Source organism: Stegodyphus dumicola, chromosome 7 (genome assembly GCF_044657685.1).
Source record: "Stegodyphus dumicola isolate Sdum_Otavi_A_Nest chromosome 7, ASM4465768v1".
NCBI lineage: Eukaryota > Metazoa > Arthropoda > Arachnida > Araneae > Eresidae > Stegodyphus > Stegodyphus dumicola.
In genome coordinates, this window is record NC_140774.1 from 13734361 (window position 1) to 13752640 (window position 18280).

At 32.1% G+C, this 18280-nt stretch overlaps 1 protein-coding gene across 3 annotated transcripts in view; it reads right to left on the bottom strand.

Annotated features, from left to right (window-relative positions):
• Positions 1-18280, bottom strand: part of LOC118201942 (acetoacetyl-CoA synthetase-like) — a 139627-nt gene that overhangs the window by 34505 nt on the left and 86842 nt on the right. For 2 of the 3 annotated variants that reach the window (XM_085819896.1, XM_035374098.2), the window contains exons 2-6: positions 13873-14004; positions 11539-11642; positions 8125-8242; positions 5665-5775; positions 2942-3039 (exon numbers count right to left, since the gene is read on the bottom strand). In XM_085819896.1, coding sequence (XP_085676022.1) covers positions 2942-3039; positions 5665-5775; positions 8125-8242; positions 11539-11642; positions 13873-14004 — 563 coding nt within the window. Of the gene's footprint in view, positions 1-2941; positions 3040-5664; positions 5776-8124; positions 8243-11538; positions 11643-13872; positions 14005-16167; positions 16276-18280 lie in introns of those variants that run through there. The other variant, XM_035374099.2, reaches the window with a different exon arrangement.

The window sequence follows — 18280 nt, forward strand, 5'->3', positions numbered from 1 at the left end:
TCAAAAGCTAATGAAGAAGTGACATGTTTAATAAAAGCGTATTGTTGTACTAGGCTTTAATTCAAAGATAAAATTTGATTTAACTGCCTTTTCGATATGATGATTCTAGATTTTAAATTGTTTACAGATCACATCTAACTTTACCATAATTAGAACGGAAAAAAACGGGAGAGAAGCAGGTTTCTAGACGTACTATATTAAAACATTTGTTTGAATGCCGAAAAATTATTGAATTTAAGAGAGGTTTTGCGTTGGTATTGCTGCTAAGTGAACTGAAATGTTTTAGCATATTTATGCTATCTTCCTAGAGCAAAATCCATTGTTATGCTTTCAACAAACGGAAGGTGTTATCTAGACGAACAATGAAAAACAACACACAACACTTCTGTTTCATCGCTATATAATTTAGTTTAGTTGAACTTAAATTCATTTTAAGAGTCTTCATCGAATATGCCCTTAATGTCTTTGATATTTTCAATTTGTGACTGCAAATTATTGGAAAACGTAGTAAGAAAATTTAAAGAGTAAAAAATATATCATGTGGTTCCCTATTGCAAATATAGGACGAACAGCTAATACTTTAGAGTACTAACAAAGTCTAATTCACATTAAGCTTTTGTGTATTTTTCTATCTTTATGTGTTTTGCTACCGTTCTAGTGTGTTTAAGAGGAACAGGTGCGGCAAACATACATTGTTTTCATTCTTGAAGACCCCTATCTGCACGTCAGTACCGTAATAATTGGTTCCACTGATGTAAACTTATTCACGAATGATAACTGATTAAAATTCGAACACAGTTCAATATTTGCAGAAACGAGACACTAGGATGTTTACTCCAACAACAGGAGGAATAGAGGTAAAATCATAATATCCCATTCAAAATATGACGTGTGGTCAATCTAATGTTTCACAGACATGACAAAAGTCATAGGATAGAAGTATGCAAATTTACAAGTGGTTCTTGAAAAGTGTTAGATAAGAATCAGATATTTGTTGGTGCCGTTTGCTAAATTCTTGTGAAACGTTTAATAACGAGATAATTGGCCATCGAACAAGAAATAACCGAGTTTAAACACAAAATTATAGCTATTGCTTGACATACGGGATGCAGCATTTCAGAAGATGTGACATTTTTAAGATTCTACGCTCCACTGTGTCAGGGGTTCTTTGGGAGTACTTCATTGAAAGCAATGTCTTTCACAAGAAACAGCGTAATGGCCGGCCACATCTGTTGAATGAATGAAACCGGATATCTAAGAAAACGCGAACGATGCTGCGTGAATTGTTGCAGCTATCTATGAAGACACTGTAGAGACATGCCTGTAAGGATTTTGCAACGAATGTGGCGTTGATAGGCTATGGCAATAGAAGCGAGGCGAGGGCCTTTACTCAAATCATAGCAAAGACTTCAGCACCTCACCTGGTCTTGAGAAAATTGCATTGGATCCGACGTAAGCTGAAGATGGTAGCTTGATCCGATAACTATGCTTCCATTTGTTAACGAAGTGACTGCTGACTTTGCTTGCGGTGCAAACTCTACGAGACTTCAGCTTTTTGATAAGGCAACATAAAAGCTGATAAGAGTTCGGTAATGGTTTGGAGCATGTTTCATGAGAATTTATTAAAGATCTCTTAAATACTTTGAAATAATTATTTTGCTTATCAATTTGTTGTATGGAATAATTCTGACATAAAATGTTGCAAATAGTTATGCACAAATTAATTTTATTTGATTACAAAATATTATTTTTTAGTCCGTCGCAGATGAAAACGTAAACGAAGAAGGTCAGAAATAGGTCGACATACATTAAAATGCTATATTTGATATTCATTTATCATAGTAATTTTTTAATAGCCGAATTTCACACGCAGGTATATTTATAGCATTGTAATCAAGTTCGAACACGGCATCTATAAAGATCGGTCAAAAAATAATGTACGATCCACAGTAGTGTAAGCACTAGATAAATGAAATTTTGTAGGTATAAGCATCGGCCCTTTACCACTTAATGTATAATCCAACTTTTATTTTTTGTTGCTAAAAGTAAGCCACCATGGATGACCAACATGACTTGCCATTATGCTAAAATGCAGTGATCAAATTCCTCTACAATCCAGGCATAATTCAGCAACATTAATTAACAATAAGCATTACCAATCTATGAGGGCAGCGCAATGAATCAAAGTAATGCGTATAAATGGCTTTAGATATTTCAGAGTGGTGATTGCCCAGGACCAGCCAAGGGCAGGTAGATCGTCAACCATTAAAGTCGATGAAAACGTATCAGTCATCATGAAGTTCCTTCAAAATGACAGATGAAGACTTCAAATGACACAAGATATATCGTGTCAAAAGGATTTGAGTTTCCAGGATTGAAATACAGGAAATCTTGTGCTTGTTGTGTCCCACAGCTTTTGACAAGGATAGTAATGAAGATTTGGAAGAACATGTATGATCATCTTCTACAAAGTGTTTTTTGGGATTATTAAGAAGCTCTCAAGGAGTCATCATGTGCTATGAAATTTGGTCGTTTCATTTCGATCCTTAGATCAAAAGCAGTCGATGGAATGGACGTGCATCCGCGTCACGGAAACAAGATGGTTACGGTGCAATAAAGCAGACGGATCATATACTGAGCGAAACTTCCGAAATACCGAACGACCAATGTTTCTAACTACAAAATTTCATTTCTCTAATACTTTTCAGGCTACAGTGGGTTGTGCATTACATATTGACCGACCTATGTTATATTGGCCACGGATCTAAGTTGAAGTTCGTCTAAGGATATGTAAATCTAGTGCTTTACTCTTATTGGATGCGTAGTTATTTGATTGACAGCTTTGTCAAATATAATATCTTCACTTAGATGGTAACAGTACTACACACTATAAAAAGGATAAAGACAAATTAAAAGCCTGCTGCATTTTGCTAATACTTACTCTTGCTCCATAATATGGTTGAGGTCCACTAAAGATTGCACCGATGCTTGTTGCTGCCAGCATGGTAAACAGTGCTTCCTTTCTGTTTGACATGTAACCTGTAAAGAATTTTCATAGAAATTTTACGGGAAATTTTTATCATTCAAAAATGTATTCAATAATAGTCATAATCAGCCATTCCAGAAAGTAAGGAGATAGCCGAACGTCAAAAGAGACAGGATACTATAAAAATCAAGGATAGGCAGTTATTTCGATTTTTAGACCTTCGATAAATCTCTAGGTACTAGAATGCAAGGCATATGAATCATTATCCTGATTCGAATTCCAAACAGTTTGTACACATTCTAAGTGAAGGTTATTTTTTCAAATTTTTTTTCCTTCCAAGAGGATTTTATTTCTCCTTTTCACTTTGAATTGCTTCAGTGTAACTGACATTAGAATCTGATGCCGACGTCGAATGTCTTCCGAAACGCGAAGCATTTTCCAGATAATCTCATACATAAGGAACTCCTTATTAGTACTTCAAAACTTTAATATGGTGGCTTTATTAAAGCCCATATAAAATCTGATAAGTGCTCTTTGCTGCACTTTTCAATTTCATCTGAGCTATAGGACACATATCCGAACTCAACGTCATTCACTACAAGAGTTAGCAAACAGAACATTGTTCGGCGCACCTTTATGGACTGAAATTTATAGCTATCTCAAGCTCAAGTTAGTAGTTATCTCAAGCAAATGGAGTATTAATTGGGCGTATAGTTATGAGTGAAATTGTAGGCATTTCAAGAAAACAGAGTATTATATCAGCGCATTTTTATGGACAGAAGTTTTGTGTCGGCGTTTGTGTATGGACCGAAATTAATTATTCCAGTCTTACAAACGGGCACTATTGGCGCAGTTTTATAAACTGAAATTGTACCTATTCGGAGTTTACAGATATTCCAGAAACCAAACTTGTATCGGAGCATCTTTATGGATTTAAATTGTAATTATTACCAGTAAAAAGAGCATTGTAACGGCGCATCTTGTACCGAAATTTAGCTATTTTAAGTTTGTAGTTATTCCAGAAATGGAGCATTTTGTCAGTGCATCTTCATGGAATAAGTCTATTCTATTCTAAGTTTGTAACTGTTCCAAGCAAACGGAGCGCTGCGTTTCTCTACAGATTGAAACTGTAGTTATTCTAATTTTATAGCTATCGCAGAAAAAGAGCATTTTATCAACGCATGTTTACGGACTGAAATTTCAGCTATTCCAAGCTAACAGTGCATTCTATCAGAGCACCTTTATGAATGGAAACTGTAGCTATTTTAAGTTTGTAACTATTCGAGAAAATGAAGTTTTATATAGACGCATGATTATGGACTGAAACTGTAGCTGTGAGGATTTCAGGTATCTTCACAGAATTGTTTTACATAGCTCATTTTTTTCCACACTTTAGGTTTCTCGCTTAATTGCAGGATCAACATGGCACATTTAGTTGTCTGTAACATACGGATTTTGCTCATTATTAGTTACTTTGGATTTTAAACTTGCAATTCGGTAGTTACCTATGGATATTATGACGTTTATAATTCCACTGATAGATGGCGCCACCACTAAATCATTAAAGACGGACGGTTGTTATCTTTGTAAAAGTGCATTTGAAATTTATTGTTTTTGCAATTCGAAAATCGCGATTTTTTTATTATTTTAACCGATAAGTAAGACGTGATAGAAAACGGAAAAATAAAATTAAAGGTGTATTTGGGAAAAATAGTGTTTGATACTCTTTAAAGACATCGTATTTGTAATTTCTCTTAAGCATTTGGAAATTATGATATCATCTCATTTTTTTGACATTTTATCAGGAGTTAAAGTACAACAAAAGAGTGATATTTATTAAATGATGTTATATATAATTGTTCTATTTCATGTAGTTCTATAACATCATAATAATAAAGGATCATAATTAAAAAAAAAAAAGTTTCATATAATTTTTTCGCTTCATGTAATTCTGTAATTTCCTGTAATGCTAGACTGTATTTATTCAAAAAGGTTTTCTGGAATAAATTTAAATAATTCTTAAAATAATCTCAGAAGCTAAAAATTCCGGGAGAAATATTGCAATGTCTCAAAATACATTACAATGCCTCAGTTATTGGAAGATGTTTTATTCACTTCTTGGGGAGAGGGTGAGAATAACAGAACTGTACGAGATCTTCTTCAAACGCTTGAACTATTTCTATAAGAAGAATTTATGTTTACTAATCTCTTTCATTTAAATCTACGTATATGAAATTTCATACACGAATACTTTTATCAAAACAGATTTAAAATCTTTATTAATTTGAGCTCAAGAATCTACTCTTGTTGAGCTAGAAATGCAGCCCAAAAACGCTCAACATCCTGGAAAATTTTGCTGTAAAAGTTTTAATTAATTTGGTTTTTCAAAACCATAATCCATAATCTAAACGTATTTTACGAGGACGAAAATAAAATGAAACTCACATTTATACTAAGTAAAGAAGTATAATAAATAAAGTAATTTTTTAGAGAAAATAAAGGAAAAATGTTTAGTTTTCAAGAGTGCAGCTGTTTTGTACACCGACGTGTTAAATTTCATACATTTCACACAATTATCATTTTGCTTTGTTTGCAGCTTAAAATAAGAAGAACATTCTTGAGACCAGTTTCCAATTTTGAATTAAATTGTACTTACTGTTTTTTAAATTGCTACTTACAAGCCACTCTGTCTCCTTTTTGTAATCCATGTTTTCTGAAAGCCGCTGCATATAGTTTGACTTCTTCGAATAGCTGAGCAAAAGTCACAGTTTCTTCGTACCCATTCTCCTCTGAAAAGGAAAACAAAATTACAATGTGTTCAAACAATGTTTTAATTACAGTTCTTTTGAATTCCTGGTTCAAAGAAAAGGAAGTATTATAATCAAGAAAATTTTCGGGTACTATATTTAAACAAAAATATCCATTTTGATGTCTCTCGAATGCAATTTAAAGATGGTTTTTAAGTGTCATCTGTACATAAGGAAAGAGTAAGGATCTCTTTTTGTCAAAACGGATTTAAATTGGACTCAGAAGAGATTTTTTTTCGTGAAGTCTGTACGTACGAACGTATGTATGTATGTATCTTGCATAACTCAGAAACGAGTAGCCTCAGAACGTTGAAATTTTGTATATAGGCCTACCACTATAACATGCAGTTGTGCATGTCCCTTTTAGGTTGCAATCGGACGCACCAAAACTATAAATAAATAAATACATATATACCCTGTTACTCGGCTTCATGACCTCATTTTTTAGTCTTATATGTTGGTAAACTGTGCATTTTTTGCTTTCAAAATTATTGCATTATGTTGTTTTTATTTTCCAGTTTTTTTTAAGTTAAGGTTTTATGCGTTTAGTTAATCTGCATGCAATAGCTGTAGAATTATCAACAATTTAAATTTGTTTAAGTAGGCTAAGTCTATTCTTTTACCATAGCAGTAATACTTGTTTACATTAGACACTTTGCAGAATTGGGAATTAAGTCAATTTCTGCACCTTCAGTGTCTTTTCGCCGAGTGGGAACAAAAGTAATCTTTCAGGTTTGTGCACCGAAAAATCTGCCTTCTTGCCCGATGGCCGAAGTGCTTGTTTTTGAATAGCAACTCTAATTTTTAATTGTAAAAATAGTTTTTTTTTTAAATTGTTTTAACTGTATTTGGTGTTTTATAGTTTTCAAATTTTAATAAAGATATGTATTTTCGCCTTACCACGATCTGAGAATTGAATGAATTGAATGAGAAATATATCTCGAACAAAATTGGAGGAAATGAGTGTATACGAAATGCAGCAAAAGATGAGTATAATTTAATATTCCGTGCGGGGAAGTCATGTGGTGTACACATCAGACTTTTTGTTGTTAATAACTAGCTGCTAGCGTCATCAGCCGGCTGAAGTAATCATTTTAAAAAAGAAAAGAAAATGTGTAGTAATTTTAAAGACCTTAATTTCACCATAGAATGGAAGAACTGCGTTTATTGCTTTTAAATCGCTTAATTTGCTAATCAACAACAGAGAGATTGAATTTAAAGGAAAGATTAGATATATTGCTTGAAGATAAAAGCGTTTTATCTCCGGCAGTGGAAACGCATTACTTTCTGTGAGGATTTATTTATTTATTTTGACTAATAGTTAATTTTGAGTTAAAGCAACTTTCTTGTCGCTCTCTTTTTCACCCAGGCCTTTCATGCCAGAACGTCAATTAGATAGCGCGGATCAATATAGAGAGATATAGAGATATAGAGAGATAGAGATTCAGATATAGAGAGAAGGAACTGCTATTAAGCAAGGGTTTTGCAAGCTGATTTTAGAGCGCGTTCTGCCTACTTGAGGCTATGTGGTTACAGTGCCTAAATAGTAATTTTGGCCTAAATTTTAATTAGTCTATGGCGGAGTGCTTCTAGCCATTAAGCTTGTCTCGCCGGCTTCTACGAGCCATAGCCTTTCTGCGCGTATACTTTATGCTGTCAACCATTAGTCTAAATACCCTTTTATTTAATGTTCAACATCATTTGTTTCGCGAGTTGATTTTAGAGCGTGTTCTGCCTACTTGAGATTATGTTGTAACCGTGCCTAAATAGCGATTTGATTCTATGGGGAGAGCTTCTAGCCATTCGGCTTGTCTCGCCGACTTGTAAGAACAGAGCCTTTCTTTTAATTAGATGCACTTTTAATTTAATCGGTAAATTTATCACCAGATTTTATAAAATTTCTTATTTAGACATAATTTGAGTCGCAGAATTGAAATATGGAAAAAAAAAAAAAATTGGTATATCTTATCAGTAAAAGTCCGATTTTGTGTCAAAGTACCTATGTTAGAACAATGCTATACATATATTTAATATATATCCCAAGTCGCTTTTTTGAGATTTCGAAAAACACAAGTTCACTTTTGTCAGTCAGCCCAGTAGGCGCGATATAAAGGACTGCCTCCTCCTTTCGTTTTGTGCAGAATGTACGTACGCAAATGCATGTACAAATACACGCATACATGCAGATTCCTCATTATTTAATAATAAAGGCACTGATCGTGAACTGCACATGAAAGCGCAGTGATCGTAAAACTATTCTCAAAACAATTTCAGTATTTTGAGAATTTTATGAATAGTTAATGATTAAGATGAACTGGTGAGATTAATTACCAACGTAAATAAGAGCAACTCTGTCATCTCTTATCCTCAGAATGTTTTCCGCGTAATTGAAGAGTGCACCGGGAAACCATTCATTGTCCAGGAAACCATCGCCTGTCTTGACTACGACCTGAAAAAAGAAGGCAATGTCTAAAAGCTGTAACACGAAACAAATAAAATATGCAAAAACTACAGTTTCGTGTAAAGTACTGAGTGAGGCAGAAAAAACTTTAAAACGAAACAACAGTAAATATAAAGAACTTCAAAGAAATTATTTTCATTTTCCGCAAGCCTATGCTCTGTTATGAATTTTGTACATTTGTAAATAATTTTAGTGAAATTGCAGCATTTTTTTCTGGATAATGTAACCATGGACCTTATAAGAGGTAGACTAACACAGTGGGCGGGGCGCACGTCACACACATGTCCGCAAGAAAGAGTAGGGACAATCTGGTTTACTTTAACACAGAAACCTATGACGTTTGAATCAAATAATTGTTTTTAATTATTAAATGTGATACGTTCCCGTCTAGCAGGGGCTGTCGATAGAAGGGATAACCTCTTTGTTCAGCGCCTGTTAGTATTCGTCAATGAGGTTTAATTAGGAGCCATTAGGTTTAATTAGGAGTTTAATTAGTTATCTTTGTATACCTTCGGCTAAAGTTGAGCAAGTTAGATTCGTTTCTTATCTTCCATCTTAAGCTAAAGCCCAAGTGGAGGCTTTCCTGTAAGCTCGAGTGGAGGCTTTCCTGTAAGCTCGAGAAGGTGCCGACTTTCATTACTTCTTTGAGTGAATAAAAGGGTATTTTAGCCCTTCTTTGGATTTATATTTTATAGAATTGTAAGGAGACCAGCGAATAGTCGCTAGGCACTGCCATAACAGTTCTAGTAGCCAAGGACACGTAAATAAATTATAACTTTATAGGCTAAAAATATCATAACAATACTAACACTGTATGAGGAATTCTAAAATGAGCTGCTGTTAAATATTTTGCAATTTTTCAGTCTTAATAACTTGTAATAAAGTAAAAAAAAAGTAAAAATAAAGTAAAAATAAGTTGTGTTAGTAGAAGTAAGTCCAAGAGCTGACTGATGCACTGCGAACTCAGTGAGAACCTAAAAAACATTTGTAAACTTCCTAATGCGACGTTAAAATGTAAGTACTTTAAAATTTGCGACGTTAAAATGTAAGTACTTTAAAATTTACTTTCTTTTTTAAAAGTTAAGTTCATTAGAAATAATACATCCAGCAGTCTTATCTTTCATTGGGTAATGATTAAATAAGCACGTTTTTGTAGATGATTGTTTGGTAGATGATTGTAGATGATTTTTGTAGATGATTGTTAAATTCCTCATTTCATTGATGTCTTAACAATTTACAATTGCTAAATATTGGTTGAGATTACATGAGCAATGGGCTATTTAGTGTACAATGATATCAACTTAAAAGAAAACTTACAAATACATTTTAAAGGAAGATACTCAGAGGTACTAACAATTTATACAAGGTTAAAAAAAAATAATGTTATAATAAATTTTAATGATAGCTTTACTGATTAAAACTGTCGCTTACGCAGCCAGCCGCCTAAATTAGCAATTATAAAAAAGAAAAATATCTAAAGAAAAGGATAAAAAAAATCTGAAAGTTTTCAGGTTTTATATTACCCCCCCCAAAGGGGCGTTTTTTTAACGTTTGTGTTAATTTTATTTATTAAATATCATGTTCTTCGCACTTAATCCATAAAATTCAATTCAACAGCAATATCACAAAATTTTTAAAAGAAGCATATCTTTAAAATTTCCGATACACAGTCTTACGCGCTGGAGAAAAAAAAAATTTTTTTTCCTCCAGTACAGTGTTGCCATTGCTCGCTTGGAAATCGAGTTTGTTAATAAAAAATTCGTTAAAGTTTTACAAAATATGAAATAGATAATTTCAGATTTCAAATGAATTTCAAATTCGAAATTTAGGTTTCCAGATGCCCATATTAAAGTGTAGAACTACCTATTTTAAAATTTGATGTCTGTAGGTATCAATGCTTTTTCACAATGGGAGAAATAAATAGCTCTTCTAGGCAAATTACTCTTTGGGCTAATAATGATTTTAATGAATCCGGCTATTGCACTTTCTTAGGTCTAGCTAGCAATTAATAATACGTATTTGGGTTTATTACTTTTGGATCGCTTAGTTTGTTAATGAATTACATTGTAAATTTGAAAAAAAAAATTAAACATCATACCCCTCAGCAAACGGGAAATGGTAATGAACAGGAAGTTGAATGAGCAATGGCAACATATTTCTTTTAAAAATACCGAGATTTATGATTAAATTGGAAACCTAGATATCTTACGTTTAGGAGAGTGGATACACAAAACTTTTATACTGTTGAGTTTTTATTTAAAAGTTTTTTAAATTTTCACAAAATAAGAAATAAGCAATAAAGTATTTCAAAATTCGGTTTCGAGGTGCACGTGCTCGGGTGAATCAGTTCAAAATTTGGTGGCTGTGGATGCCGCTGTTTTCCTACAATGTGAGTAATTTCGAAAGACAAATGCATTTCATTTTGCTAAGTGGCAACACACTTCTTTTATTTCGCAGAGTCTTCTAATTAATTTGCAGAGTGGCAAAACAAAGCTTTTAAATCGTTCAGCTTTTAGTCAAAAGTTCATTTAATTCGCATAAAATATGAAATAACTTAAAAAACAAATTAGAATTTGAAAATTCGGGCTTCGAGGTGTCCATGTTCTTGTGGAGGACTACGTGTGTTCAAAATTGGATGGCTTTAGTTGCAGCCATTTTTCCACAATACGAGGAACAAAATACAAACAGTTTCTTCATTATTTAGTTATTTCATTAATAGCCCAAAAGGGGGAAAACTGTAACGAATTTTTGATTATCACACTCAGGTATTGCAAAACGTGCAGTGAGAGCACTGTACGGAATAAAACAGTTTTATCTCCAGTGCGCGAGTCTGTCTATCCGAAATTCTATTGTGATTTTGCTGCTGAATCGAATTTTGTGTGACGTAAGCGCCGAGAAAATTATATTTAATAAATAAAGTAACCACACAAAACGTTTATAATAAAAGGACAAAAAAGTATTGTAAAGCCATCACTAAGAATACCGAACATTGATATGATAAAAAAAAAAAAAAAAAAAAAAAAAAAAGGGTTAGTATGAGTGAGTGTTACACAGCAGAATTGCAGACTGCCAGCCAGCTCAGAGAGAGCACAAAAAACCTTAACAAACTCTTCTGGGCGATTGTTAAAATTTGAAACCTTTCAGGTTTTCTTTTCTTTTTTTATTTAATTATTTTATTATTTATTTTATATTTTTCGAGTCACAAAATATTTTTACTCACACTATTGTTTTAGTTAATTATGCTAGAAAAAAAGTAAATTAAAAATATGGAAGCGAAATCTTACCTTATCGTAAGGTTTGGACGTAATGACCCCAAAATAATTCCATATTTCTTCCCAGAAATTTGCGTAATTCTCGACAGACCATTTATGAAAATCCCAGTAGGAATCTGTAATTGAAACCACACTGCTGTATTAGCACTCAAGGTAACAATAAAGCTATCCTTTTTCTCTGTGACGTTGCCAAAAATCAAGAACCATATATCGAAAATAATACATTTTTCCAGTATCACAACAATAATATAATATCAATAAAATAACTTTTCAATCAAAAACTAAAATTCTGTTGGTAAACACAAGGGGCTCTAAGCAACACACTCGAGCTCAAAGTTCGGGTCTTACTCGGTGTAAATATCGGTTGACAATAAAAATTTTAAGAGTTAGGATTGAATGTTATCTCGACTGCATTCTTATCTTCAAAAGAAATGTCACATTTTGCAAGTAATAAATTCTCAACGTCTTGTCAAAACGATGAGAAAGCTACTTTGAAATTACAGAATGAGTCAAGGAAAACACAGCAGAACTAGAATTCTTATCAACAGGCTTATCAGAAAATATGCAAGTATTTTTAAAGTTCCGGTTCTGGAAAGAAATTATCTGTATGAGATAATAATTACACTTCAGGTAAATAACATTTGTTTATAGTTAACCTTCAACTGGTACGGCACCAATTACTAAGATGTCTTCGGAATTATTTAGAGTGACAGCCCAATTTCCTGTAAACTAGATTAGAAATATTTTATCGAATGCTATAATTTTATTTAATCCTATAAAATTTCAGTTATAACTTCTAGCGTATAAAGTATAGAAATACCCTAAAGATATGTGTAGATATTCTTTACAACATTGTGCAGAGATTCTATAATAATTTGTATAGTTTCTGAAGTTCCCACGTCTAGAAGCTTATGTGATGTACATAGAATCCATTAATAGAATTAATTATATTGAAAATGTCACACGCATTTCATACAAAAATTGGTCTATATAAAGTAGTCTATATCAAGTCTATTTCAAGAATATCAAGTAGTCTATATGAAATATGTTAAGTAATCTATATCAAGTATATCAAGTAGTCTATATCAAGTTTATCAAGCAATCTATATCAAGTATATCAAGTAGTCTATATCAAGTATATCAAGCAGTCTATATCAATTACACCAAGTAATCTATATCTAGTCTATATCAAGTATATCAAGCAGTCTATATCAACTACACCAAGTTATCTATACCTAGTCTATATCAAGTATATCAAGCAGTCTATATCAATTACACCAAGTAATCTATATCTAGACTATATCAAGTGGTCTACATCGAGTGGTCTATATCAAGTATATTAAGTAGTCCACATGAAGTATATATCAAATAGTCTTTATCAGGTGCATCAAGTATATCAAATAGTCTATTCAGGTCTGCATCAAGATCTATATCAAATGTAGAAAGTAATCTATATCAAGTAGTCTGTATCAAGTATATGGGGCACTCTATATTAGGTATGTGATGTATTATTTCAAGTTTGTCAAGCAGTGTACATCAAGTATATCAAGTGCTCTACATGAAGTGGTCTATATGAAGAAGTCTGTATCAAATATATCAAGTAGTGTATATTAAGTATATCAAGTAGTCTATATCAAATGTATCAAGTAATCTATATGAATTACATCGAGTAGTCCATATAAAATGTATCAAGTAATCTATATGAATTATATCAAGTAGCCTATATCAAGTGTAACAAGTAGTCTATATCAAGTAGTTTATATCAAATGTATCAGGCATATCAAAGATATCAAGTAGTCTATATCAGGCCTATGCTAATTAATCTATACCAAATCTAGCAAGTAGTCTATATCAAGTATATCAAGTTAAATGTATCAAGTATATCAAGGATACCAAAGTAGTTTATTTTAAGTACATGAAGTAGTCTATATCAAGTCTGTGTCAAGTATTCTATTCCAAATATCGAAAACAGTCTATATCAAGTATATGAATTAATTTGTATCAAATAGTGTGTATCAAGTGTACAGCAAATAATCTGTATCAAGTCTATATAAAGCAGTAACATAGAAAACTTTTTAGCATGTGCTGTTCTATAACAGAAAAGATTCCACGAAGCTTTCAATTATATATCATTCTTAAATTTAAAATGCAAATGAAGGATTTTATGATTTAAATATTTACCAAATTTGTATTCGGCATTCATTTAGACTGCGAAAAATAATGCCAGCTCATCATTGGCTATTTATATTGCATAAATCTACATTACACATACTAAGTTTTAGCAATAAACGGTTCAAATATATTTTGTAACATTACTTATTATAAAATAATGTTTAGTTAACTTGCCGAAATGTAGCTTGAACTTCTCCTCCACGACTTTCTTAAATTTATCAAGCTCTGTGTTCGACACTTTTTTATTCCACACCAGTGGAGGACGACTTCCTAGGCCATTCGCCAAACTCCTCTTTGTTTTCTTTTCTGAAAGATATAGGATAGAGCTGTTAAAGATATGGTGTTTTTCAAAAATATCCAAAATGGTATAGTGCCTAAACAAGGATAAATAAAATCTATCTATATATATATATATATAAAGGTAAAATAAATCTAAAATAAAATTTAAAATAAAAATTGCCAAAGTGTTGATAAATGTTACCAAATCAGAGCTTAGGTCTCCAAACAGCTTGGTTTTTGATTTCAGTCAGTCATTTAAAATTAGGTAACAATGTAACATTTGTTTGACGTAAATTATGGATATCGATTTTGAGGGCTATCAGATATAAGCCTTTCTTCTTCAGTGGAAAAAAATAATCTGTAGGCCTTTTTCTCTTTTGGCGTGGGGAGAACGAATTTTCTGAAATCATCTATGATAAATTAAGGGTGATTTTTTGCATAATTTAAATTTTATGTTCTCAAATTCCGTTCTAGTTATGCATACCTACCGAATATTTAATTATGCATGCCCTTTACGAAGGGTTCACAAATGAACATTTTCATTAAAAACATTACAAACAGCTTAAAAAAATAACATTTGCATTTTTCTATTGAAAATGCTGTTAAAATACCTATTAATACGTTTTTGATTATATTCATATTAAATGTATTCAACCCCGTTTCTATTCAGAAGGCTATTTTTACCGCACCGTTTAATGTAATCATTCAGTTAATGTTATCAAAATAGTGGTGGACAAACATGATCAGATTAAGTGGCGCGTAATGTACATAATTTGTTACATATAATTTGAATATGAAACCGGAAGATATGAATTTTAATTCACAATCTACAAAATGATATTTTCTGTTTGACATAGTAATCTGTGTATCTGTATTTTATAGTTTATATAGGCTAAATATACGTAAATAGGAAGAAGAAATTTCATGAAAGGGTTACTTTTCTATGGGGTAAGTCATAAAAGCTAAAATAGCCCAACAGCTGATTATATCCTGGTTTACTTTTTAATGGAAGTGTATAGTGTCTTCGCGACATGAGGGTACTTAAAATACACTAAAGGTCAAAAGTCTTATCGAGAGATTGGTGGAGTGAGAAGAAGGGTAAAAGGCTTTCGGATTTGACCCGGGAAGGGATTCTTCTTCGAAAATGGGGCATAACTTGAAAATTCATACATTCACCTATAAGGTGTCCAAGGTGATAATAACCTTATAGAGTGTAAGACAACTATAATTCTTAAAAATTTAGAGTGATAATAGAAAATATTTATAATATTAAGGGAATCATCATAACATGATTCTGAGTTATGCAATTGGGAAAGAGAAACCAGCCGATTGGTTTGATGCGAGATTGCCTAAGTAGAAGAAGTTAGTAAGTAGTAGTAATATTAAAAATAATACTCAAAGTAAAATATAATACACATGATTATAAAGTATGGTATATTTAGTATATTGAAATTTAAATTGTGAAGTTCTTTTCGCTAGATCTGTGTCACGAATAACATCAATTGCCCTCCAAAAGCCTCGCTATATATTTGTTGTAAATCTAGAACTCTTACATAAAAAAAGTATTCATCATTTAGAAATAGCGCAATATTATGTAAATAAACGGATAAATATCTTAAAATACACACAGAAGTGAATAACGCTAGAGTAAAATTTAAAATTAGGCGAAAAAAGCAAATCTAGATTGGCACAGATTAAAAACAAAATAATTTGTTTAAAATCAAACAGACAACCAAAATAATTTTTAAAAGTTGAACAAATGCTCAGCTTTTACAAATTATGCAAGTTGAACAAATAATAAGTAGCACAAGTTGAACAAATCAATCATAAAAATTAGTTAAATCAATCATACACTTAAAAAAATCAGTCATACAAAGTTGAACAAACGAATCAATCATACAAGCTGAAAAAAATCAACGAATCTTACAGGTATATGAGTTCAGTTCTACAAGTTGAACAAATAATTTGAATAAGTTGAACAAAATAATTTGTTTGCTTGCAGATTTTGAACAAAATAATTAATCACAAAAATATTCCCCCCCCTTTTCTCCTGAAGAAGAGAGACCTAGGTCTGATCCCCCTCGAAATCAATAATTTTGTTCAAAATCTACACCAGTCTAAGATAGCTTTTTTGTTTAATTTTAAATTTTACAGCAATGCGAAAAAAATAAAACGTATTAGCAAACTTACTTCCATCCATTTTATTTCTCTCAAAGAATTAAAAATTAAATGTAAAAGGGAGCAGAAGACTGCGTTATTATATAGTGGTCCACTGTTGGGCTTCAAACTGATAAAAACGATGTAACAGAAATGATTATTTAATTATCGTACTGATTGTTGTTGCTTACAGGCACCGTAAACAAAAACGTGGTACACAATCGCTATAGTCGCATTTTAAAATTTGTCCTCCAAACTATTGCTGTTGCTCATTGTCAAGGATGTTACTATATTTATAACGCCATGCCAAAAACATTTGGTAATGCTCAATGTCATCTCAGATAATGGAATGCAATTTCAGCGTTATATTATCGACAAAAATATCAAAATTTTGTATCAAAATAAAACTTCAATGTTTTAATTGATAAAGATAATAAATACGCATTTAAAGGCAGAGACTGGTTTTTGTTTGCCTCGTTTCTTTGCATCCCATTTACAGCATTTTATATATAATATCGACTGTTCCTTTTTCGACATGCTAATCCAGCTAATAAGCGTTTTAAAAGCAGCGTTGCCACTCGGCAAAGCGTAATAAGCATGTCTTTCATATTTAATGAACAAACTCGGTGAGTTAAAAGAAATGTGTTACCGCTGTCCGGAATGAAATATTTTTACCTTCCAAATTCCAGTGTGTTGCCATTCAGCAAAGCGGAAGATATTTATCCTGTTTTCCAGTATGTTTCTTCTCTTTTTACTTCCTTGTAAAGGAAATATTGCAATCGCGAAAATTTTCGGGTATCATATTTCAACAAAATTTTGACTGCTCTCGAATTCATCTGAACGATGTTTTTGCTTGAGATCTGTATGTACGGACAAAATAAAGAACTGTTTTACCAAAATGAATTGTAAAACGGATTTAAAATGGAATCAGAAGAGATTTTTTTCGCTGCGTCTGTACATACGCATATATCTCGCATAACTCAAAAAAGATTAACTGTAGAACGTTGAAATTATGTATATGCGACGACTATAACATCTAATTGTGCACTTCCCTTTTTTTTTATTAAAATAGGGAACTAGCAAAAATATATATACCCCCTCCCTCCTTACCAAAAATTAAAAGTCCTTACCCGGTCTTTATTTTCGCAAACGTTGGTCGTAGTCATATACTTCCAATTACAGAAGTGTTTTAAGTGATAAAAACATTTCTCTTTTGGTAATATCAAATTTTAAAAAAGTTAATTTTCTAAAAATAACGAAATCTAGTTTTTAGTGCGTTTCCGGTCGTTATACGTATATTTGGAAAAGTTTCTTACTCGTTATGAAAAAAAATGAGGTTCGAATTCCGCGAACGGGCTGGCTGCATGGGTATTTTCGTGGTTTCCCCCATGTGTAACGTGTATACAAGCCAGTTTCCCTTAGAAAGTCCTCCACGATAGACATCCCTTCCCTTTGGCAGATAGCACTAGTGTGCTTTGCCGTAATTAAATACACCGTCACACCACACCGTTATGAAAAAATAAAATTATAGGAAAATTTTATTTTTTCACAAAAATTGACCTTGACAAAAATTGACCTGGATATTTAATTTAAAAAAGTGGCATTTTTTGATGTCATTTTTGACTTGCCTCAAGAGATCGAATAATTACGTTAAAATAATTTCAGGAAATAAGTTTAAACGGAGTTCAGCAAAAATGCGTATAATTTAAAAGGATGTACAAGAAAGTCCTGTGGTTTCCGCATCAGATTGTTTTCACTAATTTTATCGTAGCAGAATTTAATTTCTGACGCACATGCTTATAGTAAAAACATAAAAAATGAAAAGTAGTCATGGTAACAGGCAACTATTTCTTTAAGAGAAAGCTACATTCGAATAAGAATACATAGTAAATATTAGCAATGAAATATCTCATAAGATACATTCACTTCAACTTCCCTGTTATTTTAATCTCACTCGTTCTTATTATTATCATAGCTGCTCCTCACGTTCAAATTTGTCTTGAAGAACTCCTTTATGCTGATTTCTAATATAATTTCGTATATATTTTGATGCTATGTTTGTATCTGTAAGAAAAATGATAGCGCTGGTTTCAAAATATACATAATTGTATTGTAAATATTTAGACAACTGAAAATTAATGATATT